Source organism: Haliotis rufescens, unplaced genomic scaffold (genome assembly GCF_023055435.1).
Source record: "Haliotis rufescens isolate VD_foot unplaced genomic scaffold, xgHalRufe1.0.p SCAF_9, whole genome shotgun sequence".
NCBI lineage: Eukaryota > Metazoa > Mollusca > Gastropoda > Lepetellida > Haliotidae > Haliotis > Haliotis rufescens.
The window spans coordinates 30,830,365-30,856,772 of NW_025964383.1; the positions used below are offsets into that span (position 1 = coordinate 30,830,365).

At 39.6% G+C, this 26,408-nt stretch overlaps 1 protein-coding gene across 2 annotated transcripts in view; it reads left to right on the top strand.

Moving 5' to 3' along the window:
* The first annotated feature begins 15,584 nt into the window (after positions 1-15,584).
* Positions 15,585-26,408, top strand: part of LOC125377395 — an 82,779-nt gene continuing 71,955 nt past the window's right edge. The window contains exons 1-12 of one of the 2 annotated variants that reach the window (XM_048390491.1): positions 15,585-16,046; positions 16,383-17,571; positions 20,944-20,963; positions 21,228-21,348; positions 21,795-22,575; positions 22,808-22,955; positions 23,411-23,453; positions 24,224-24,243; positions 24,491-24,620; positions 24,963-25,743; positions 25,973-26,103; positions 26,352-26,401. In XM_048390491.1, coding sequence (XP_048246448.1) covers positions 20,949-20,963; positions 21,228-21,348; positions 21,795-22,575; positions 22,808-22,955; positions 23,411-23,453; positions 24,224-24,243; positions 24,491-24,620; positions 24,963-25,743; positions 25,973-26,103; positions 26,352-26,401 — 2,220 coding nt within the window. In that variant the 5' untranslated portion in view covers positions 15,585-16,046; positions 16,383-17,571; positions 20,944-20,948. The remainder of the gene's footprint in view (positions 16,047-16,382; positions 17,572-20,943; positions 20,964-21,227; positions 21,349-21,794; positions 22,576-22,807; positions 22,956-23,410; positions 23,454-24,223; positions 24,244-24,490; positions 24,621-24,962; positions 25,744-25,972; positions 26,104-26,351; positions 26,402-26,408) is intronic. The other variant, XM_048390492.1, reaches the window with a different exon arrangement.

The following is a 26,408-nucleotide window of genomic DNA, read 5'->3' on the forward strand; positions in this document are numbered from 1 at the left end:
TTCATTCCATAAAAATTGAAAAAAATTTTTTATAGAAAAATCCCAAAATATCAAAAGGCACCACTTCAATATGTGCCTGATAGCTTTGCCAAGCTTCGATCAAATACACTGAATAGTTTTCGAATTCTGCCCCGGAAAAGGAAATGATTACGGACGGACAGACGGTCAGACGGATGGACAGACAGACTGGCTGATCGCTATATCCCCCCGCATTATATGCCGGAGGGGATAAAAAGGAATAATAACGATAATAACTTCTGCTACTACTGCCGCTGCTGCTTCTGCTTCTACTGCTGCTGTTTGTTTGTTTGTTGTTTAACGCAGCACTATGCCAGCTATACGACGGCAGTCTGTAGCCTAGAGATTAAAGCGTTTGCTCGTCACGCAAAAGACCCTGGTTCGAGTCCCCACATTGGTACAATGTGTGAAGCCAATTTCTGGTGTCCTCCGCCGTGATATTGCTGGAATATTGCTAAAAGTAGCGTAAAACAATACTCACTCACTCATTAGCGCGTCGCTGAGCAAGCCAATTGTGACGGCATGAGTAAAGACCAGGATTATTATCGCCACATAAAGTGATAGGAACCTACACCAATAGTACCCAACTGCAGGGCACATTTCTACATGTAATATTAGAAGGGAACAACTGATCGTCAGCTTCGTGGCTTACTTTAGATTTCCAAGAAATGTGCATGACCGTCACATACTCTGCCTGATGGTATTCCTGGAAAGGATTGTATTTTATCGTATCCATAAATGGTTTCAGTTCAGCTAACACCCTGATAGAAAGCGTCCATTTGTATCACACTATTTAAAGACGCTGAAAGGGACTTTCGACGTGGCTGCATGGCGTCTTTCACATACCACCGACAGAATATAAGGGAAGCTATACAACAGACTCGTTTGTTTTGTATAGTGTTATGTGTGTACCTTTACTAAACGTCAAGAGACAAAACCTCTGGGCCCTGATTCTATTTGGCGTCTTCAAAGCTGCAGGAAACACACATTAAAATCATGTAGGTGTTTATCACCTACATCCAATTACTGTTTAAGCAAGCTAAAATACACTAAGTATCCAAATACAATTTAATACCCTATGCATCAGATTCAACTGAAGTAAATATGTTTTTAGTCGGTAATATATGATGGATTAAACGCAACGATAGTTTCAACATCTTTTGTCGTCAATAAATGTGTTTGATGTATACTTGTTGATGGCTGCCTCTCCATAAATACCCATGCAACCACTTAATACGCCGGACACAGATGTTTGCCCAACGGAAACCAGCTATTGACCTTCTTCACACTTTCGCCATCTTGGATCGAAAACGAGGCTTGGAGAGCATTGCTCCATGCAGTGCGAGTCGCATCAGCTCATAGGGAACAGACAGCTTGTTGTGCATTTCACTGATGCACATTTCAAACAAACAAAAAATGGTATCCTCTGTATCTAATACAGAAGATATTTCACATTTAATCATGAGGTCCAACTAAAATATGGTTGTAATACACTGGAATTAGCATTTTGCTGTCAGGATCGCGGAAGTGAATCGAAGGTGCATTTCGAGATACGTATTTCAGAAATAGATTTTATCATAACCTCACTAAATGTGACAGTACATTCAATGACAGAAGTTTTGTATCGTAAATGAACCGTATAACATGAAACACGTCATGAGCAAATTTGCTCAGTCAATGCGTGGCTTGGCGAACTCGAGATCGTCGATCATGTTTATTTCACGTTTCATAGTGGTGTTTGCTGCACAACGCACTATCGTTTTGCCATGAGTCCAGTTGACAAAAGACACTTTTTCTGCCATGATTTTCATCTAAACATTTTACGATATAAATGAAATTAGTTCACAAAATAACTCGTGTGTCAAAATAAATATTCAGAAGGGGCGATAACACTATTCAGTGTTTACAATGACAGATGATACTTTACTTGTTCTTCAAACATCACTTATTTAACTGATTATTGTCGATTGAGATTGCACAAAAGAAATAATGTGTGAACTGATTAAAATAAGTTAAAAGAAAACCTAAAATTGATAAATATAAATAATGCAAGAAATTGAAGAAATGTAAGAATTGATACAAACACCAACTTCTTGAAAACCCTGACCTAATCATGTATGATGATAGGTAATTGTATATCAAAAGGAAGCTACTAATACATTTATCCTGAATAGTTTGAAAATGTTTTGATCAGATATGTGTACAGATAAGATAACAAGAGATGAAAAGGAATAAACTTCAATTGGTAATCCAGCCAAGATAAAATATATGTATCGGTACAAATTATGTTGATGGAACAATCTGGATTTCTCATACTTAACAAAGAAATACAAACCGAAATTTTCTAGTCTTTATTTCTCACAATATAAGTTTTCAAAACTTAACATGGACCGGGTCAAAAGCACCTAATTAAATTCCAGGAGAAAATAATTGTCTTGCTTGTAAACAAATGGTACAATGTGCTTTTTTAGTTCTGATAAATATTGGCCATGTTGTTTTGTGAGTGAATAAGGCTTTTCACTTCCTCGTCCTTTGACAGGACGCACATTGTAACCAGTGTGTTACTGTCAGCAGAAAGCTCCAGACATCCGTCACCGGATACTGGTACTTCATTGTGTTGACTCGCTGGCCTGATAGAATAATTTAATAATATTGTAATAATATTTGTACTTCAATAATTTATTTCATAACTTGATAACTTGATCTATCGTCACTGATAAATCCCAGTATTTCATTCATTTGTATATAATAAACTAAAGTTCTAAAGATTGTTAACAATAGTAAAATATTACATCATAACAATACAAAAATTGCAAAAATGACACAGTTAGCACAACTATATTCCAACACATAAAATATGATTAATAACCAAGAATACATGGCAATTGCATACACAAAAGAAATCATTTTGTTTTAAAAGTTTCAAAACATGTTTGTGGACATAAACTAGATGGGTTTCACAATTAAACAAATGGAACAAATGAGTTATGATTGCAATACACATGGGATTTGAAAATAATTCTGTTTATACTTTAAGTTTATAGTAATGTCAATATCAATTTATGCCTTTGAAATATTTAAATACAGACTGTTAAAGAGTTATCTGTTTCTGTAAATTATATAAAAATCACAAGTAGGTTGAACATTTACTGGCCATTAATTAGTTGGGTTTTTGTTCATTTCACGACATGATTAATTTGGTACGGTAAAGTAAATATCATTTTGGTAGAAATATTGTTTACAAAATTGCAGATCAAACTGTACTTTACTTCAAATATATACACATCCTTTATGTTATTCAGTTGAAATATTACACCTCATGCTATCTAATCTGTCAACATTGACAATCAAAATAACAACTGTTCACAACCACAACAGCACAAGTAGATCTAGAGGTCTAATATTTTATTGGAATGCATTTGAACAGATGAAGTGGGGGACTGTAGGACTAGTCACTGTGTCCACACACAGATGTAGAGGAGAACTGCAGGACCAGTCACTGTGTCCACACACAGATGTATTAGGGGACTGTAGGACCAGTCACTGTGTCCATACACAGATGTAGTGGGGGACTCCAGGACCAGTCACTGTGTCCATACACAGATATAGAGAAGGACTTCAGGACCAGTCACTGTGTCCATACACAGATGTATTAGGGGACTCCAGGACCAGTGACTGTGTCCATACACAGATGTAGTGGGGGACTGTAGGACCAGTCACTGTGTCCATACACAGATGAAGTGGGGGACTGTAGGACCAGTCACTGTGTCCATACACAGATGTAGTGGGGGACTCCAGGACCAGTCACTGTGTCCATACACAGATGAAGTGGGGGACTGTAGGACCAGTCACTGTGTCCATACACAGATGTAGTGGGGGACTCCAGGACCAGTCACTGTGTCCATACACAGATATAGAGAAGGACTTCAGGACCAGTCACTGTGTCCATACACAGATGAAGAGGAGGACTTCAGGAGCAGTCACTGTGTCCACACACAGATATAGATAAGGTTTCCAGGACCAGTCACTGTGTCCATACACAGATGTAGTGGGGGACTGTAGGACCAGTCACTGTGTCCAAACACAGATATAGAGAAGATTTCCAGGACCAGTCACTGTGTCCACACACAGATGTAGTCGGGGACTGCAGGACCAGTCACTGTGTCCACACACAGATGTAGAGGAAGACTGAAGGACCAGTCACTGTGTCAATATACAGATGTAGAGGAGGACTGAAGGACCAGTCACTGTGTCCACACACACATTAAGAGTAGGATTGCAGGACCATTCACTGTGTCCACACACAGATGCAGAGGAGGACTACAGGACCAGTCACTGTGTCCACACACAGATGTAGTGGGGGACTAAAGGACTAGTCACTGTGTCCACACACATATGTAGAGGAAGACTGAAGGACCAGTCACTGTGTCCACACACACATTTAGAGTAGGATTGCAGGACCAGTCACTGTGTCCACTCACAGATGTAGAGGCAGACTGAAGGACCAGTCACTGTGTCCACACACAGATGTAGAGGGGTACTCCAGGCCCAGTCACTGTTTCCACACACATATGTAGAGAAGGACTTACGGACCAGTCATTAGTCCATACACAGATATAGTGGGGGATTGCCGGACCAGTCACTGTGTCCACACAGATATTGAGAAGAACTTCAGGACCAGTCACTGTGTCCATACACAGATGTTTTTGGGGACCAGTCACTGCGTCTACACACAGATATAGAGAAGGACTTCAGGACCAGTCACTGTGTCCATACACAGATGTGTGGAGGTGGACTGCAGGACCAGTCACTGTGTCCACACACAGATGTAGAGGTGGACTGCAGGACCAGTCACTGTGTCCACACACAGATGTAGAGGAGGACTGCAGGACCAGTCACTGTGTCCATACACAGATGCAGAGGATGACTTCAGGACCAGTCACTGTGTCCATACACAGATGCAGAGGATGACTGAAGGACCAGTCACTGTGTCCACACACAGATGTAGAGGAGGACTCAAGGACCAGTCACTGTGTCCACACACAGATGTAGAGTAGGATTGCAGGACCAGTCACTGTGTCCACACACAGATGTAGAGGAAGACTGAAGGACCAGTCACTGTGTCGATACACAGATGTAGAGGAAGACTGAAGGACCAGTCACTGTGTCCATACACAGATGTAGAGGGGTACTCCAGGCCCAGTCACTGTTTCCACACTCATATGTAGAGAAGGACTTACGGACGAGTCATTAGTCCATACACAGATGTAGTGGGGGACTGTAGGACCAGTCCTGCGTCTACACACAGATATAGAGAAGGACTTCAGGACCAGTCACTGTGTCCATACTCAGATGTAGAGGAGGACTGCAGGACCAGCCACTGTGTCCACACACAGATGCAGAGGAGGACTGCAGGACCAGTCACTGTGTCCATACTCAGATGTAGAGGAGGACTGCAGGACCAGTCACTGTGTCCACACACAGGTGTAGTGGGGGACTAAAGGGCCAGTCACTGTGTCCACACGCAGATGTAGAGGAATACTGCAGGTCCAGTAACTGTATCCACACACTGATGTAGAGGAGGATTGCAGGACCAGTCACTGTGTCCATACACAGATGTAGTGGGGGACTGTAGGACCAGTCACTGTGTCCAAACACAGATATAGAGAAGATTTCCAGGACCAGTCACTGTGTCCACACACAGATGTAGTCGGGGACTGCAGGACCAGTCACTGTGTCCACACACAGATGTAGAGGAAGACTGAAGGACCAGTCACTGTGTCAATATACAGATGTAGAGGAGGACTGCAGGACCAGTCACTGTGTCCACACACAGGTGTAGTGGTGGACTAAAGGTCCAGTCACGATGTCCAAACAGATGTAGAGAAGGACTTCAGGACCAGTCACTGTGTCCATACACAGATGCAGTGGGGGATTGCAGGACCAGTCACTGTGTCGATACATATATGTAGAGGGGGACTGAAGGACCAGTCACTCTGTCCACACACAGATGTAGAGGGATACTCCAGGACCAGTCACTTTGTCCATACACAGATGTAGAGGAGGACTTCAGGAGCAGTCAGTGTGTCCACACACAGATGAAGAGGAGGACTGCATGACCACCAGGTCGTCATAGGATCAAAACACAAGGGGCCACAGAGTGATGAACATCGAGGCAGAGCTGTTGGGATGCTCCAAACAGGCAAAGGTTAACGTGAGTTTTGCGCCCATTTTACGTCACTCAGAGTGCAGAGTGTAGATTGGGAGGCTATGCCAGCGATACCAGACCACCAGGTCGTCATAGGATCAAAACACAAGGGCGGGATTTGTACCTTGTGAGCCTTGCCCTTCTTGACCGATTCCTGACATCACGTCAGATAGGTGATGAACACTTTAATGCCAATCATATCCGCATTAGCCAGACCACCATAATTAGCAGATTGCGTTCTGCTGGTCCCCGCTCTTGACGTCTATCAGTTCGCCCACAACTGACAAACTCCCTTGTTACCGAAAGTCATCAGGGTTGAAATCAAGGTCAGTGGTTATCAGTGTTGTTGACGGATGAAAGCAGATCAATATCCCCATCAATGATGGCCTGGAGAATACAGATGGCAACATCAACGTTTTAATTATACTACTGTAGTGGCGCATAATCGATTTTGGGGTGGTTCCATGATAGTCTGGGGTGGATTTACAGCTACTGCAAGGACACTATTACACATTGTTGTTGGATATGTCACTTCACTACGCTCCAGAAAGGAGATACTTGTCCCAATTCATGAGGATCATGCGTCACCCCCGATCCTGCAGAATCCTCATGGTCCTCACTTTATTCATCAACAAGGAAAACACAGAAAAACGCATGTATGATAACATTTATACAATTAACACAAAGTATATGGGAATAATGTAATATATAGGTTTATACCAAGTTTGAGATAAGGGTTGATGACAAAATCCTATTCAAGAAGGTTTATATCTGTAAAACTTAACACCAAAACACGCCCGACAGTTTGCACCTGCCGCACGCAGTAGCGCCACACATGTGCGCAGGGTGTCATTCCTGATTTTTGCACTTTCAAGGAAGGTCGATTTATCTCTGTGGACGTTATTTCTTTCAATTTGATTACTTCTGCTTATCATACAGTTGTGCTTTACTTTTACTCGTTTGTGTATGAATTAACGATCCGGCGTCTGCAACGGGAGGAGCGTCTACCGGCTATTTGAAACGAGAAGAAGTCAGCATGCAGTGGTCAATACGTTCAATGTTTCAGTCTGTGATTAGCAGATTTTGAAACAGGTACCAACAAAACCAGAATATTGCGCGGTCATCGATTGATCCCAAGCCAGACTCAATATCGACCTCAAAAGGCGAATTAAACAGTGCAAACTTTCATCAGGTTGCGTGTTACGTGTCAGGCGATTATCATAGGGTATACACGGTTTATTATAAATGCTCTAACAACGAAAACTAGTACCAATACGGAAATTAGGCGTTTTATGTATCCTCTTCATCTGAAACAGTTCAATGATGTTTTGTTTGTTTGTTGTTTAACGCCGTAGTCAGCAATATTCCAACTATATGACGGCGGTCTGTAAATAATCCAGTCTGGACCAGACAATTCACTGATTAATATCATGAGTATAGATCCACGCAATTGGGATATGATGACATGCATCAACCATGTTATCTGAAGACAATACGGGGCCATTACTGTTTAAATACACAATAAGGGCCCACAATGATAACTGGTCAAAATGTTAAAATTTTAGGATTGTGAAGTTTTTAATTTAGTTCAGTATATTTGCCATATATTTGTCTAATATGTGGTTAGTTTGTTGTCGTTTAACTCAAAATCAAAAGTAACTACGATATCACTCAGCTAAAGATTGATTACCTTTCATCTAAATGTTTGTAGAGGAAAGCCTTTGGTGTACTCCTTCTCAAATAGAAATTCCAAATTCAACTATAGGATCCAGGATTTTGAAAATGGGGACGGGCTGCTTAATACCCCAGTTGCAAATTGAAGAAAATGATAGATGTTGATGCACAAGGTCTCTGACCCCCCAGTATCACCCCCTGGATCCAACAGGGCTCACAACATCAGAGGTTTAACTCCCTGGTAACGTGCTTCTCCCCACTGTGGGCAACTCCACAAGTAGTTGATGTTCCTACCTCCTGGTCAACTACACCTCCTGCTGATAAGTCTGCCTGCAGATAAAATAATACTGACCGGGAGTATTTCCACCTGCTGTCAACTACACCAGTAGCGGATATTCCTTACTGCTGGTCAACTGTACATAGAGGTGATGTTCTTGGACCCGTGAAGATCCGGGATAGAATAGGTCTTCAGAAACCCATGCTTACAGTAAAAGGCAGCTATCCTTGTCGTAAGAGGCGACTAACGGGATCGGGTGGTCAGGCTCGCTGACTTGGTTGATGCATGTCATCGTATCCCAAATACGTAGATCGATGCTCATCGTATCAATCACTGGACTCGATTATTTACAGACAGACGTTAAAGAGCTGGAATATTGCTGAGTGCGGCGTTAAACAACAAACAAACACAATCTTGTATCTTGGTCAACTGCAATTATAAGTGATATGTGTATGTTTGTATGTAAATGTAAATGTAAATGTAAATGCAAACATGCTTAGTCTGGGTAAGATCAATACTGACTTTAAAACGAGGCGTCCTGAGAAGCAGTTATTTACTGCAATGAGTCAGTAGGATTTATCTCCCTTTACATCGATATGGAACACCAACCAGCAATGTGCTTTGGCTCTTTCTCTCTCCCTCTATCTGTTTACCACAGTAGAGCAGGAAGAGTTATCTCTCTTTTTATCGAAGGGTTACAGCTTTAACTTAGTTTGTTTTGTTTGTTTGTTGTTTAACGCCGCACTCAGCAATATCCCAGCCATATGACGGTGGTCTGTAAATAATCGAGTCTGGACCAGACAATCCAGTGATTGACATCATGAGCATCGATCAACGCAATTGGGATACGATGACATGCATCAGCAAAGTCGACGAGTCTGACCACCCGATCCCGTTAGTCGCCTATTACGACAAGCATAGTCGCCTTCACGGCAAGCATGGGTTGCTGAAGACCTATTCTAAGCCGTATCTTCTTGGGTTTTTACTTATGCAGTATACTGACTCCTGCGTCCTGTCCTTGTTTAATCAACATACTGTCAAACGCTCTATCGACTATACCACAGAGGCGTGGTTGCTTGAGGCCCGCAGTTCCAGGTGCACACTCTGTCGTGGAACACGTGCCAATGTAACCACCCGATCTCATGTCAGTCACTTCTTGAGGAAAGATGGCGTAGGGAGTGGACCTTATTCAGCAGCGAAACCTTCACACTGGACGTAGATTTGTTTCATTCTCTTGCACCAACATGACAATGAAATCGTAGCTCAAAATGCTGCTGTTCACTTATAAAGGGTTGCCCACCTTTTGTGACAAAGGTCAACATATATCTCTTCAAATAACAGAAACGTATGATAAAAACACAAATCAATGTATATTTAGCTGATGTAGGTCGCATACTGGTGATCACGCATTTATCATGTACAGTATGATTCTATGTTATCACGGGCTCTATATTATCACGGCATCGGTAAATCATCACAATATTTCATCGCATGATCGAATACGGGACTCGTGACGTTATGTCACGTTAACATTTTTATGATAGTTTCCGGAATGTTTTTAAAGTGGAATTACCCCAACCTGCATTCGAAATTGGTAAGAAAAGAATCCACTTGTTTGGACGATGTCCTTTGACCCAACGTAGGTCGTATGAATACTGATTGTGCATAATCCAAAAACCCAGTCAGAGATGTAAAGCACATAATCCACACGTATCACACTCACAATACTGATACAGCGATAATATAGAGCTGCCCGCCCTTGAGTCATCAATGACAGGTACTTTGTTTACCGAATTTGGTACAGAGAACCAGCATCAATCAAGCCTAATTGATCTGTCATAAAAGTTGAATAAAAAATAAGTAACATTTTGCGTATGATACAGTTAATGTGTTAGTAAGTCAACCACAAATAGCTGAACTGCTGAAATAAATCCTGCTGGGATATCGCGCAGGAGGTTGAGGTACCGTATGAGTAAGTCCCCACGATCTCAAGCGGGGTGGCCTAGCTTTGATTATTGGTGGCCTATAACCCGTGTTTTAAACTGTTTGAATGATATTGTTATGCCCAAATGTGTTTGATGAAATTTGTTTTTAAATATAACTTTCGTGACTACATTGTGTACATATCAACTTGGTCTTGTCTCTATATGCCTGAATGGCTATATGCCACGATAACTTTTAACCCACTCACTCACTACATCTAAAAGCAACATTGTATTATATGTTTTTATTTCTACATGGATTAATGTGATATCAATATGAAGCGGCACATTATCACTTAAAATAAGGCACTCTAGATCAAACATATGTTCAAAATATCAGAAACTTTCATGACAGGCTGAAACCTGAGACGTACTTATGTTACGATTGATCTTTACAAATCTTGGACAGAAATGACAAAGTTCACCAATGGCAGATCAACAATTGTCATAATGTATAATCGAAGAGGTTTCGATAAATACTTATCAAATGTCATATTTGATTAAAGTGACATCTATTTCGTCAAGACAAATGGCAGGGTTTTTACAAAATTCCAGATTGAGAAAACAATACACTTTTTAAAGAAAGTTTTCATATGCAAATAAAAAAATTAATATCTGGGATCCATTCTGTTTTCCGGTCAATCAGATTGCAGCCCACGCGCAAGAATATGTTGTTGTATTATGTTGTGCAAACAATTATGAAGCAGTAAATCAAAAATAATTATATTTTATATCTTATATTTGAAGGAATGATTTCATTTAAACATGATGTTGGACCTAGGGTAAGGGCGATTCCACGTTCACTCGAATATGAACTGCCATGGTATTTTATAAACGCGTGTTACATGTACAGATGTAGATAATTAACTATTTCTGTTGTGTCCATCTCCATCCGTATTCGATGTTAGAAATGGAAATGTAACAGCTACTGTTGCGTGGCCTCTGTGGTAAATGGAACTGTAAGCACTGAAAGATCATAGCCAAATCCTATTGTCATGTAAATGTATGTTTCAAGTTCCTACTTGTTGGAAGTTGACTGCTGACACCTTCAATGACTTGAGTGAATTTGTTTAAAAGTCTAGATGCATGCGTTTTGAACATAGCCTTGTAATGGGGTTTGAAGGATTTAGAATTACCTGGTATTGAATAATGTTATCTTGACTGGGTGCTGGTGATACACTATAAAGAAAGGTTTTATTATAGGTTCCAGAAAGGTAATTCTAACTACCAAAAACTTCAGCGAGTGGGAGGTCAACTAGATTTAATCAAAAAAGCATATTCTTCCCAGGGAATGTGGTTATTGAGGACACTGCAAATCGTTGCAAACTGTGCTTCTTTTCAGATAAGCTTTTATAAAAGCGAAGTAAATTACAACTGACTAACCACTGTCCAGACAGAAAACAGAATGGCTCTATATTCAAAACATACTATATCAAATATTTGTCACAGTTTGTAAATTTAAATTATAAAAGAAGATTTGTTGAAAGTTTGTGTTTATGACCATTCCAAAGTCATGTATATGCTCTAATCCTTATGACAATGTTTATGTTTAGAATCATATTACACATACAGTGCGAGAAATGTGTGTTTCCATGCGGAATTAAAAACAAGATTGAACATCTGTGAACATGACATTGACACATAAACAATTCTTGTAAAGAAAGTTTTGTGAATATATCTTTTCGTAATGACATTCGCATATGCTGATGGATAACGAGAAAGATTTTAAAATGCTAGTTAGAATCCCAAGCGTAAACAGTCTTTTCTGGTCAATTTCAGTGTGTTTTCCTATACTAAAATCCATATGGGGACAGAACAAAATGCATATTATTAAAATTTAGTAATATACGTTTTTTTTATCTATTTCACATAACGTGACACAATGTGTAGAGGCAGAGTATATTTCAAGAGGGCTTGTCTAATATGCAGGTGAAGCCTTCTGTTAAGATGGAATGATATTTGTTTTACGCATCTGGTATATTATTTATTAGATTATGAACTGCGTATGTATTTACAGCTTCATAACCAAAAGCAATAAAAAAACATAAATATAACGATTGTTTTCCACATCATATGATAACACAGATATAATGGATGAGACAAAGCTGTGTAAAATGTCTTTGTTACATGTATTCATCAGTCAGAGAATCATTCAAACAATCATTGTTTGTTCAGTTTAATGAATGGTCTTAAACTCATATTGTACATCGGTATTATGCGAAGTGGTTGTGAGATACTACATTTACAGTACCCTTTTCTCTTACATTCATCTAACAACATTTCTTCTTCAACATATTCATTTCTATCTTCCGTGAAGAAGCAACAAAGACAGTTCAGCGCCAGGTGCATTAAGGTACGTCAATCTGATTGGTTGATGAAGGAGTGACGTCACACTAGAAATAGCTCGTATAGTACATTCAAACAGGTGGAGAGCGTGAAATTGGGTCATACAGCCAATCGTCTGTCAGCTGTGTAAACAAAATGCTTTCGAATAACATAGCGGTTTGCTTATCATTCCCTGACCTCCTCAATTTGTTTTAAGGAAACATTTCACATTTCCACGAGGTAATACACACCTACAAGCATGCTTTTGTGAATGAATGTAACCCAGCCTCAGCTTTAGATGAATGACAAATGGGGAATGAATATAAAATTTATGTATACTCTATGTATGTATCCTTTCACTTGCAACCATGCCGGGTGAGGGTTGGAAAGTTTATTTGTCTGATATTTATTTTAACTCAAAACTTTCAGTCTCCTTTTCCGGACCCAATAAGCTGTATCACACTGTGAAAAGAGAGATGAAGTATGATACAAGTTCACATCATATTAAGAAGTGGTTAGCTTCACAAGATGCCTATTCACTGCAGCGACCTTTAAGGTATAAATTCAAGCGAAACAATGGTGGCCTCTGGATTGAATGCTCGCTGGGATATAGACTTGGCTGATGTATCCAATATTCCTTCAGACAATGATGGCGTTAAATACCTGATGATACCAGGTATCTCTTGGTTGAACCATTTACCAATAAAAAACCTGACTCTGTTATTAAATCTTTGAAAAAGATATTTTCTCATACAACTCTGCCTAAGATCATACGATCAGACAAAGGGCGAGAATTTGATATTAGGAAAGTGAAAGCTTTCTTACAAAGTAAAGTAATTACCTGTTATGTGACTCAGAATGAAACCAAAGCGTCTTATGCTGAGAGAGTCATACGGACCCTCAAGACAACTAGGTACAGATATTTCACCTACAAACAAACGTATCATTATTTCGATTTTTTGCAAGATCTCGCCTGGGATTATAACCACAGACCTCCCAGATCATTGAATGAACGATCACCCTCAGACATAAACAACACTAATGAAACTGTAGTATGGAAAGAACAATATATTGATTCTCTGAAAAAACCATGAAACTATTAAGAAAGATAAGACACCCAGGAAGAAATCGTTTAAGTTGAAAGTTGGAGATCAAGTCAGACTATCCCATTTAAGGTATGCATTTCAACGGGACTATCAAGAGAAATGGACTGAAGAAATTTTTATTGTGAGAAGGCGTTATTGAAGAGACGATATTCCTGTCTACCAGTTGAAAGATATGGCAGAGGATCCGATAAAGGGAAGTATTTATGAGAATAAACTTCAGAAGTTAACAAGCCTACTGGCACCATCTGGCGTGTTAAGAATGTTTTGAAAAATAGGAAACGAGTTGGTGTAAAGGATGTGCTGGTGAGATGGATGGGATATCATAAGAAGTTTAACAGCTGGATCTCAGAGGCTTATATGCAGAGTATATAAGGCTCATCCTCTTATTCCAGTGTTAGTTGAATGCCAGTTGTCATGGAGTCCACATCGTGTCCAGAGTATAAGAACCTGTTCTCTAGACATGATAACATGGAGAGACATAGGAGACAGTTACATAAACCTTCACAACTTCGACAGGGAAGCACATCTACTCCTCCACCTCAGGAAAACAACCATCCTCCTCCTCACGCCACTCCTCCTCCACCTCCTCCTCACGCCCCTCCTCCCCCTTCCTCCAACTCCTCCACCTCCTCCCCCTTCCTCCACCTCCTCCTCACGCCACTCCTCCTCCACCTCCTCCTCACGGCCCTCCTCCCCTCTCCTCCACCTCCTCACGCCCCTCCTCCCCCTTCCTCCACTTCCTCCTCACGCTCCTCCTCCTCCTCCTCCTTGACTTCCGTTTTAGGTTACAACGGTGACTGTAAAAGTTATCCTCTCTCGTAAATGTATGTTTACACTTTTCACATGTGATTTTATTATTTCCATGAACAGTATGGACGTGTCTAAGCAGACTTTGTCGCTTCTTGAAGGACTTCGTACAGATGTTACAGATGTTACCTAGAGGTTGTGCTGACACAGTAGACACAGGACGTGGAGTCACTCAAGATGTCAATAATTCTATGCGTTTGAGATTGACCTCTAGGTCATCTGTACAGTTGTTAGCAGCAGCCCATGTCTAAGTCGGACAGTGTTTTCACATTGGTTAGAAATTCTTGTTTGTATTCCATTCTAAATAGATAAAATGAAAAAAACCTGTAGAAATTCTCACAAGCCACAGCAAAATATTGCTCTTATTGCTTAATAGATAATTTGTCATACAGCTTTTAACCCGAAAATCTAAAATGTATATGATACTCTGAACCTACATAATTAATATCTAGTTGATAATAATCGGGACATTTTACACAATAAAGGATGGTCTGAGCGCATAAAAGAAGAAACATATATCATACTTTCCTTTTTTAACAATATTAGTGCTGAGTGAAAGATACTTTTAATACAGGAGTGTGTTCTTGAATTGTATTTAATTATCTTGGTCAATACAACACGCAGAGTAGACAGGATAAACTGACAAGTGTATGCTGTCAGAACGTCTGTCTTGGCTGATGGTGTGAAACAGAGTTAGATTTAAATAATGTTCTTCCTTTATATAGGATTCCAAAAATACTGTCATTGTTGCTTCATCACTTCCGTCCTGTATGCTAGTTTCCTCTTTTCAAAAGCGTGAGCATCCTCCTTCGTGGCTGGTGTGTTTTCTTTCCTTGCAGAGCCGGTTTCGACTTTATGAATACCGTGTGGCTGTGCAGGATATAGCTATTTATCACGTGATGTGTTGACGTGGTTGACACGAATGTGTGTTAGTCACATTGGTTACGGCGCAGTTTGAAAGACACCTCCATGCAAAGCCAACTGAGTTTTGTCCCTCCGTATGAGTTTACGTTAACAGTCAGCGCTTCTCCTGGCATGTTGTAAAATGTAAACCCCAAGGTTCTAGATGTCATGAAACTTTGTGAGTATTGTGGAGATGAAATACATCAAGACTCTCAACGTGTGTATCATAAGGATGTAGACGTTCGTTATGTGACACTGCAGGATTCTATACCATCACACTTTGAATATGTCACTGTATATTGCAAAGGTGACAGCATCACCTATCTCAAGAAGGGGAGCTTAGTACCGAAAGGTTTTCAACGTGTATCTGTTTCTGTCAGAGATCGGGACGTAAAATATGCAAGGAAACAGGACTTGAGACCAGAAGGTTTTGAACAGGTTTCTGTCTACGCCAGGAATGGAGAAGTAAAATATGCAAGAAAAGGGGACATCTCACCAACAGGGTTTGATCATGTTTCTGTCTATGCAAAGAATGAAGAAATAAAGTATGAGAAAGAAGGTCAGCATATCCCAGTAGGTTATGAACACGTGACTGTCTATGTCAAAACCGAAGACATACTTTATACAAGGCAAGGAGAGCCGGTACCGACAGGGTCTGAACACGCAGACGTTTATGTGAAAGACAAAGACATAATACAAGTAAAGTGTCTACAAGTGAAAGAAGCATTTCATACAGAGTGTCTGGAGTAAGTATTGTATTTCAACATTTGATATGCACACTGTAAAATGCCTTGTTAGTAATTGTTATACATTTCTTGCACCTTGTTCAGATATTTGTTTTCTCAAGTTGTGTTTGATATGTGTTTTATTAGTATTTATTGGGGCGGTCGGGTAGCCTAGTGGTTAAAGCAGTCGCTCGTCACACCGAAGACCTGGGTTCGAATCCCGACATGGGTACAATGTGTGAAGCCCATTTCTGGTGTCCCCCGCCATGATATCACTGGAATATTGCTAAAAAGCGGCGTTAAACCAAACTCACTCACTCACTATTAGTATTTATTCTGATGATTGTGTCATTACAGAAAAAATATTCCAAGGCGTGATGAGGCAGTTCGTAAGTTTCTGAAAAATGTCTCTTCAAAATGCAATGTCCTGTCTACCGGGGTTCATGTCAAGTACCTATTTGGGGTTGGGAAAGAAAAACAAGATAAGTCAAAGAAAAAGGAGAAGAGAGATTGTAAAGCAGCGGAGTTACTGAGAAAAGTATCAGCTCTGCGCAACTCCAACTCTGGATATATACTGGTTCATTTTGTTGGCCTGGCGCCTGGAGATTCCTTCACTGGCGCATTTGATGAGTTTGCTGACCCAAAACTTCATGATTTGATTCAAGATGGAAAACAGTTCTGTGATGTTTACAGGAAAGTGACATTAAACAGTCATTGTGCTTGTAGGGATTTTGGCGACTTCCTTGTTCTCTATGTAGGAGCTGCTTCTACTGTGACAACTTCTAGATTCAATACCAAGACAACATTTGATGACTGCATTATTGACATTCCTGCAGAAACGCTCAGGACCTTTGTTAGAGAAAGGAAAACCTTCAAAGAAACATTCCATAAAATTCCTGGTGTGACTCATGCAGATGATCTTCTGAATGTTCGTGAAAACAGATCACTTCAATTGAAAAGTAACTTTGAACAAAAGGAAGGGGATCAAGCATTGGCAGAGTATATTATCAAGAATCTCAAACTTGCAGAATACATAAGCGCATTTACTAAAACTGAATGTGGTGGTTCTTATCTCTATGGTGTCCATGAGGAAAATTGTTTTCTGGAGGGATATGGTTATGAAACTAAAGTAATCCGCATCCAGCACGTTGTTCTGAGGGACAGAACTGCATTCAAGGACACGTTAGAGGATAACATTGGGAATACTGTTCTCGTCTGTGACTATGATGGAAACGAAGTATCTGTCAAAGATGAGATTATATTCCAAGTTCACTTTATTCCTTGCACACCAGCAGAGGAAGAAGTTTATCTGAGAGAAAACTGTGAATCTGTAAATCATGGGCACAGTGATGCAGACGCAGTAGTTGTTCATGTTTCAGTCAGACCAGTGAGCGGGATAGTGTTCTATGACAAACAAGGACCACTTGCATATCGATATGACAAACAATTCAAACTGATCACACGGATAAATATCAAGGATTGGGTACGTGCTCTTACAAGACGAAGGGAAACACCAGAGTGAACTGATATAATACACAAAAAGACGGTAAGTTACTTGTGTCATCTAAAATTCATATCTAATACAATAAATGGGGAAGGCTTCCGGTAAAGGGACCACATGGTCGATCACCGTTTAGGAGTACTCAGCTAAAATAAAGAGTATGCACAAAACTGCATGATTTTCTTATGTGATTGTAAAAAGACTTAATTGTTACGTATGGACTGTAATAATGAAGAAATATGTCCATTAAAGCCTTTAAAATTGAAATTGTTATGAGGTATCATAAAGGTACGGAAGCACATACATGCAGCATAAAGTGAGCACAGAGACGCTGCAGAACACGCAGGGAAAGCAATATTTTACGTTCGCTTCATCGGGCACCTTTCATCATTCCTTATAACATAACGGCGATCGCGATCTGTTTCTTTCTGCCCGACATTCAGTATGCTCTGACCGAGCATCCGGTGGAGGTTCATGGGACTCAACATTTTAACATGAATAATACAATATGTTGACGACAATGAATATAGAAAACAATATTTTTGTGTTTGTATGTTAAGAAAGGGAATGTATGACAACTCAATTATTGTCCAAAATAATGACAATTATGGGTTTGTTTTATAATAAACGTTCAGCTTAATATAACGTGCGTATTACGACAAATGGGTCCATTTCAATCCATGGCAATATAAAACAATACTGATTTGTCGTATAGAAAGTTCCTCTTCAATGAACATTTAAACTAACACAATATTGATACCTGATACCTGCGGTTTCTGTCAATGATAAATGTTTGTTATGTGAAAGAAGTTTGTTTTCATAATTATATCAAAGTTATCTATGTATCTCTCAAACGATAAAGTCATGTATAATTAACCAGAAACATTAAATAAGTACCTGCTTGTTTAGGTTTTGCGAATACACTATTGTTGATGAGAGTTTGGGTGGTATTCATGAGTGACGACGGATAATGGGAGCGTGGGTGGTAGCCCAGTTTCTTAAAGTGAGCTTGATAATATATGATAAAACATGATAAACTGTTACTCCTTTTAATTGCATACTCCTATTAAATGCATCCATTTTATTTACATTATTGAATTATATAATTAACAAAATTCGAACACACACCGTTTTCGAGGGATTCAAGTTGTTCAGTCCATGGCACAACTGCGGGTGTAATAAAAATTATTGGGAATTGATTACGTTGAATACAATACTGGCCGTCTTGGGTATAAAGACCATAACGCGCGCTGTCTAAGCAATGTTATTCTTTTTTTTTGATTTAGCAAGGTTATACCTTTGCTAATAACAAGATATATGCAGATGAACACACGGTAGCTTCCTCATAATCATTGTTTTGTGGTAAAAAGAAAACACTTACACCGTCAGTTTCGAAGCTATCCACTTCATTTTTTTTAATTTTGGAGGGATGACATTGTAGATTAGAAATCCACTCTTAACTCAATACCGACCACGTGGTTCCTTTACCGGTAACCTTCCCCATAGGCTTGATTACGGCTGAGACTTCAATTTTGTGTACAAATTTGGAACATAACCTTGACGTTACTTGGCCAAAAATATAATTAAATCTTATTAAATGATTTCTTCTTCTCGTATCGTGATATATTAACTGTAATTATTATTTGACACAACATATATTGTACCTACAGAATTGTATATGTCAGACGAAACCACATAATATGACAAAATATATTCAATTACTATCTCTACACTATCCTCCAGACCAAAGTAATTGTTCATGGTGAATCTAACAACCCTTAGAAAGGGGAACTAATCAGAAGAAGTGATACATATTTCAGTGTTTTACAAACAAATTTCATGTATATGTTGTGCATAAGCATTTATCACGCTTGTGAATTGCAATGAATTGAACGTCCAATCACTACTATAGCAGTTTCAAAAATACACAGAACACACTAGAAAAAAAGAGTCTTACTTACTGCTCTGTGTGTGCATGCGTGCACGCAAAGAGGATTTGCTCGTAAAGACAAAACACTTTATCACTCATTTCAAGCGTACAACCCATTTGCCAAGGACAGTTCATATCTGGAGTAGTGTGTAAAATATAAGTTTAAGCTGTTATGTATGTCGGCTGACATTACTCAAAGCACTGTTTGACCGCCTCCGTGGTCTTGTGGTAGAGCGTCCGCCCGGAGAGCGGAAGGTCCAGGGTTCGATCCCGGGCCGCGTCATTCAAAAAGACGTTAAAAGATTGTACTTGTTGTTACCCTGTCTGGCGCTCGGCATTAAGGGGCTAAAACAAGGACTGGTCGGCTCGGAGTCAGTATACTGTGTCTGAGTGGGGTATTCATGTTAAACTGCGGCATGGTATCTCAGTGAGCTAGCACTATAAATCGGCATCAGTCCGGACTAGGACAAGCAGCCACACACAGACATGCACGTGCATGCACGTCGCTATATAAGTGCAATAATCTTGGACGCGACGTTAAACCCAATTTCACCTCACCTCAAAGCACTGTTATATATAAAGATATTTGACTTCGAAGGGTAACAGGGGGCACGGGTGGCCCAGTCGTCTAAGGCGCCGCGATTCGCTTTGCAGAGTTGCGTCCCTTGGGCACTCCAGGAACCTATGATTGTGGATTCGAATCCTGGTTCGCCCCGATTATGTTTCTAGGTTTGTCAGCACCATACCGGTGCTCGTGGGTTTCACCGAAGTGGTAAACGTCTGGGACCTGCATCATTTTTCCTCCCACATTAAGCTGACACGCCGTGATTTAACTGGAATACTGTTTAAAGCGGCTTTAAACCCAACTCACTCACTCACTCACTCACTCACTCACTCACTCGAAGGGTAACAAGCATTTGACCTGTTTGTTATGTAAGATGTGGATTTAGTTTCAAATCGGGGTTATTCTAAACTTTAGGTTCAAGCATAGAATAGACGATTATGGAAACTAATGTTTTATGGAAAAATGAATCATCACATATGTTTAACTGTTAGAATATTAAGGCATTGATAACTGTGGAATATTAGTCAGAAACATTAATACAACAGAACATACAAGATTCCTCTGCATGATAAATGAGACAGTGAGTTTAACGCCACTTTCAACATAATTTCAATTATATCATATTGTATGAATGGCATTGTGTATTCATAGCTTTCAGCCATGACAGCCATGCCAATTTACACGTGTCAGAGGGATACACAAAGTACCTGATCTAGACTACCAATTGTGGAACGTTCATTTTGCCTCGATGGCTGACTTTGTGAGCTGGCGATTAGGTGCCACACTCTGGGAGTGTGTGCCCTAATACACAGACTGATAACAAATCTATACTTGCCTTCTATTCCCAGAATGTATGCATTTCTTGTCGATGGAGATGTTTTTAAAATATTCTTGATTTTTACTCAATTTTTAATCATTGCAGGCAGGATGTGGAGGCTACTAGTAAGTGCACATATATTTGTTACAACATTTAAGAAAACATATATGCATGTACGGAAAATAATTATTGCTATTTACTATCTTTCTGTACAGCTGCCAAGATTAAATACCATTTATATCTATAAATAGGCGACAATCACAAAACTAGTTATGTTCCTTAAAGAGTTGAACATTGTTTAACGCCACAGTCATCAATAATAAAGTTGTTTCAGTTTCATTTAACATTGTCATGTCAGTATAAACTTCATGTTTCATTTCATGTTCCAGCAAAATATCGCAAAGGATGATGAGCATGGTCTATACCTGGGGACAAACGACTTCTTTCGTCCGGGCCTAAAACAGATTGGAAACAGTCTCTATGAAATAAGAAGTTACTTCATTCAAAAAGGTAATAAACGTAATCATTTTACGGACTGCCTTCAATAATTTCAACAAAGCATATATTTTATAGCATGGACTTCCTCCTGTTGAGTTTGGTGAGGCTATTTTCATACACATTTTATTAAAATCTTCGAAAGACACCAAAACGTGTTACCCCTTGAAACGTTTAACAGTGCTCTCCAAACACACATATATATGGGCTAACTTATTTGGTTAATTTGATCTATGTAGTGAATAGAACATTTTGTAACCATATTTAGATCTGTTGTGTTGTAGTCTTTTAACAATATAATGTGTAGGAAAGAATTACTCATCCGTCCACATGATAATCACAGTCTGCAAATAAAAATCTGTTATATGATACTCGTTAATTAGCGGTGTCACAGAATTGGCATATGACCATTCTTCATGTAATAGCGTGCTTTCAAGAACTGTATATTTGTATATTTCTAGATGGTCAGGGTATTGCGCCAACAAAACTAACAACCTCTTTGGAACAAGTGAAAAAACGACTCATTGAACACGTAGAAAATCACGCGTTCGACTTTGTATTTGATCCTCTGACCAGTGAAGTGGTAGACTATCCCAACCCAAAGGCTGGACCATGCTTTATGTTCTTAGCCCATTCCTTATCAGTAGTGCTAGATTTCCCCACATCACCCCGTCCAAGCCACACAGTGTGTGATGTATTCCTGGCACTACCTACACAACCTGTGATAGTTTTGTCACTGGTTGATGGAGATGCAGAGTCTCCTGAAGCAGTGATGTACAATACATCAGTGGCCAGAGGAGTGATAGAGACACTCAGCAGATTCACGGATGAAGATGTCAACTCCATACATGGAGTCATTCATACGTCAATCCTCGAGGACGCTGCCTCATTTGAGACTCAACTGAAAAGGTTGGCAAATGATTCTTCACATTTTGTCACAAGAGATTCTTTGGTAATGACACCTGGCAGATATGAGAAAGTCCTTACTGCTTTCTGGGCTGGTGTTGCTGAAACAAAGTCGGTGCTTAAAGATACTGGTGACACTGATGGTGATTGTCTGAGATTTCTCACCAAAGAACAATGTATCATTCTGGTGGAGAACATAAACGATAAGGATGTCCAGGTGAAGTGTTTGCCCGGAAGTGGAGCGACGACGTTGATGCTGGAGGTGGCCAGGAGACTGAACCGACAGGGGGACACTCTGCTGGTGTGTAGGTCACGGGAGGAGAGGGACAGACTCAGGTTTGTATTAAGTTATAGCAAATGTAGATTGTATGCAGTCGGCGTACTTATTGGTTGGCGCCATCAGTAGCATTAGTAGTCGTATTAAATTAGGTAACGCCATAAAGCATCAAACAATAGAATTACTTTCGTATAAATGAGTCTGCAGGAAGAAGCCTTAACTTAAAGCCTTAAATGGTTGTTTGAAACCATCACATGATATGAGTTCAGTTTTGTAAAAACCTGTTTCCAGGTCGGTGTACCCATCAGCTGTAGCAGCAGAGGATCTCAGTACGGTTGACCTGTCCTCCTGTGTGAATATCGTGGATGAAACTAACACAGTCATGACACACGCAAGCAGTCGGAATTGGCGATTTGCCCAAATATGTGAGGCAGAAAGGGTAATGTATGTTGTAACACTAACCGTATCATGGCAGGGTTTAGAGGTGTGAATGTTTCGATTGAGACAGGTACTCTTCTTCATAGATATTTTGAGTCGTCATTTCTGTAGGGATGACATGAACAAATGCATCTCATGAGTTTGTTTCCTTGGCAGGACTGCCAAACACTCATAACCAATGAGACTACAACATGTTATGTGAGAGCTTCCACGTCCACTCTATATAGCCTTCTCTTATGCAGTGAACACTTAAATAACAACTAGCTGCTACTAATACCAGTCAGTCGTATCAATACCCTACTCCATATGGTGTTTGTATAATTCCACAAACCTACCCATGACAAACCGTTTTACAGGGATAAGAATATATTCATTGAATAGCCATAACTGGTTCCCTCGAAGCCGTTTGTTCCAGAGTTGCTGATTATTAACAAAGTTTTCATTTTATGTTTACAGGAAAAAGAAGGGATGAAGAAACAAATAGATGTTTTGTCTGATGGTAAATGTTTATTACAAAAACACGATAAATAATGAAGTTAAATAGAATAAAGCTATTTCCTGATGATGATGATGATTATATTGAATATTATTCAGGAAACATTAATATTCGGGAACTTACACTAAGCCTCTGTATGCTCAGTGAGTGAGTGAGTTGCCTCTTTAAACATAATTTAAATAATATTGTGGCATATACGCTTGATGTGGGAGGAAGGTTTTAGTGAAACCCGCGAGAATGAGTATAGTGCTAACACAACAAGAAATAGAATAAGGGCTAATCTTGGATTCGGACGCACGATGACAAATTGTAGGCACGCATAAGAGTCGCAACTTTGCGCGAACTCGTGTAACTTTCAAAAGTAATAAAGGAAGTGATAATTTAATGTGTACACTGTGTGAATCAATTTTGTATTTTATCGAAAAGCTTTGCGACATAAGGGAAATTACATCACACAGCACCAAAGTTCGACGATCATAGGTAGATTCGTTAAATGATTGAATTCTAATGATATATCCGTTTCTTTTAAAGTTTGCTAAATGCAATAAGGATGCTCATAAAGGTAAATCTACTGTTATGTTCTTTTCCTTGATCTGCCTTGCCAAAATATTGTAGCATAATTTTCCACAGGCTGATTACAAATCCATCCTTTCATAAAACAAAATATTCTTATGCTCTACTAGTGTTCAGTTAAGCGAGAATATATTGTAATACTTGTCGATGGAAATGTTTTTTTATCATATTCTTAATGTCTCGATGTTTACTCATTTCAGGCAGCATGTGGAAGCTACTAGTAAGTGCATATATATTTGTTACAACATTTAAGAAAACATCTTTACAAGATCGGGGAAATATTATTGATATTTACTATCATTCTATACAGTTGTCAAGATTAACATTATTTTATCTGTAAACAGGGGACAATCACAAGATGTTTCCCTAAAGAGTTTTTTATGCCACAGTCATCAATGATCGATAAAGCTGTACCAGTTTCATTTCACATTATCAGTGCAAGCTTCACGTTTCATTTCATGTTCCAGCAAAATATCGCAAAGGAGGATGAGCATGGTCTATATCTGGGGACAAACGACTTATTTCGTCCTGACCTGAAACAGATTGGAGACAGTCTCTATGAAATAAGAAGTTACTTCATTCAAAAAGATAACAAACGTAATCATTTTACTGAGTGCCTTCAATAAATTTAAACAAAGCATATATTTTATAGCCAGGACATGTTGAGTATGTTGAGGTTATTTATAGATACATTTTAGTCAAATCTTCGAAAGACACCAAAACGCTTTGCCCCTTAAAACTTTTAATAGTGCCCTTAACATACACAAATACATCAGGTCAGTTATTCGGTTTATTTGATCTATGAATAAAATTATACATAATGTAACTATATTTAGATCTTCTGTATCATCGGCCTTTATCAACATAATGTGTCACATAATTGGCATTCTACGTGCAGTGGACAAGCTTTCAAAGAACTGTATATTTGTATATTTTCAGATGGTCAGAATATTGTGCCAAAGGACCTAAGAACCCCTTTAGCACAAGTGAAAGAACGACTCATTGAACACATAGAAAATCATGCGTTCGACTTTGTATTTGATCCTCTGACCAGTGAAGTGGTAGACTTTCCCAACCCAAGGGCTGGACCATGCTTTATGTTCTTAGCCCATTCCTTATCAGAAGTACTAGATTTCCCCACATCACCCCGTCCAAGCCACACAGTGTGTGATGTATTCCTGGCACTACCTAGACAACCTGTGATAGTTTTGTCACTGGTTGATGGAGATGCAGAGTCTCCTGAGACAGTGATGTACAATACATCAGTGGCCAGAGGAGTGGTAGAGACACTCAGCAGATTCACGGATGAAGATGTCAACTCCATACATGGAGTCATTCATACGTCAATCCTCGAGGACGCTGCCTCATTTGAGACTCGACTGAAAAGGTTGGCAAATGATTCTTCACATTTTGTCACAAGAGATTCTTTGGTAATGACACCTAGCAGATATAAGCAGGTGCTCACTGCTTTCTGGGCTGGTGTTGCTGAAACGAAGTCGGTGCTCAAAGAAACTGGTGAGACTGATGGAGATTGTCTGAGATTTCTTACCAAAGAACAATGTATCATTCTGGTGGAGAACATAAACGATAAGGATGTCCAGGTGAAGTGTGTGCCCGGAAGTGGAGCCACGACGTTGATGCTGGAGGTGGCCAGGAGACTGAACCGACAGGGGGACACTCTGCTGGTGTGTAGGTCACGGGAGGAGAGGGACAGACTCAGGTTTGTATTAAGTTATAGCAAATGTAGATTGTATGCAGTCGGCGTACTTATTGGTTGGCGCCATCAGTAGCATTAGTAGTCGTATCAAGTCCGGTAACAACATAAAGCATCAAACAATCCAATTCCTTTCTTGAATAAGTCTGCAGAAAGAAGCCTTAACTTAAAGCCTTAATGATTGTTTGAAACCATTACTTGATATGAGTTCAGTTTTGTAAAAACCTGTTTCCAGGTCGGTGTACCCATCAGCTGTAGCAGCAGAGGATCTCAGTACGGTTGACCTGTCCTCCTGTGTGAATATCGTGGATGAAACCAACACAGTCATGACACACGCAAGCAGTCGGAAGTGGCGATTTGGAACCTGTAAGTGTATTTACATATGACAATAAATTCAGCACTCTATAGTCAAAACCAGACTCTTTGTCGTTTATACATATACTTCCCTGTTAGATCATGAATGTTATTTTTAATCTGACAAATTTGGTGAAAGGAAGAGAGAAAAAAGAAACAAAACCCCACAGCATTTCTTAAGTACTGTTGATACAAAAACTCATTCTGTGTGCAGTTAACAGCTAATATTTTGTTGACGACTTGCATGTTGTTCATTTCAGATGTAACTGATATTAAGGAACTGAAGTCCAAAATATGCGAGGCAGAAAGGGTAATGT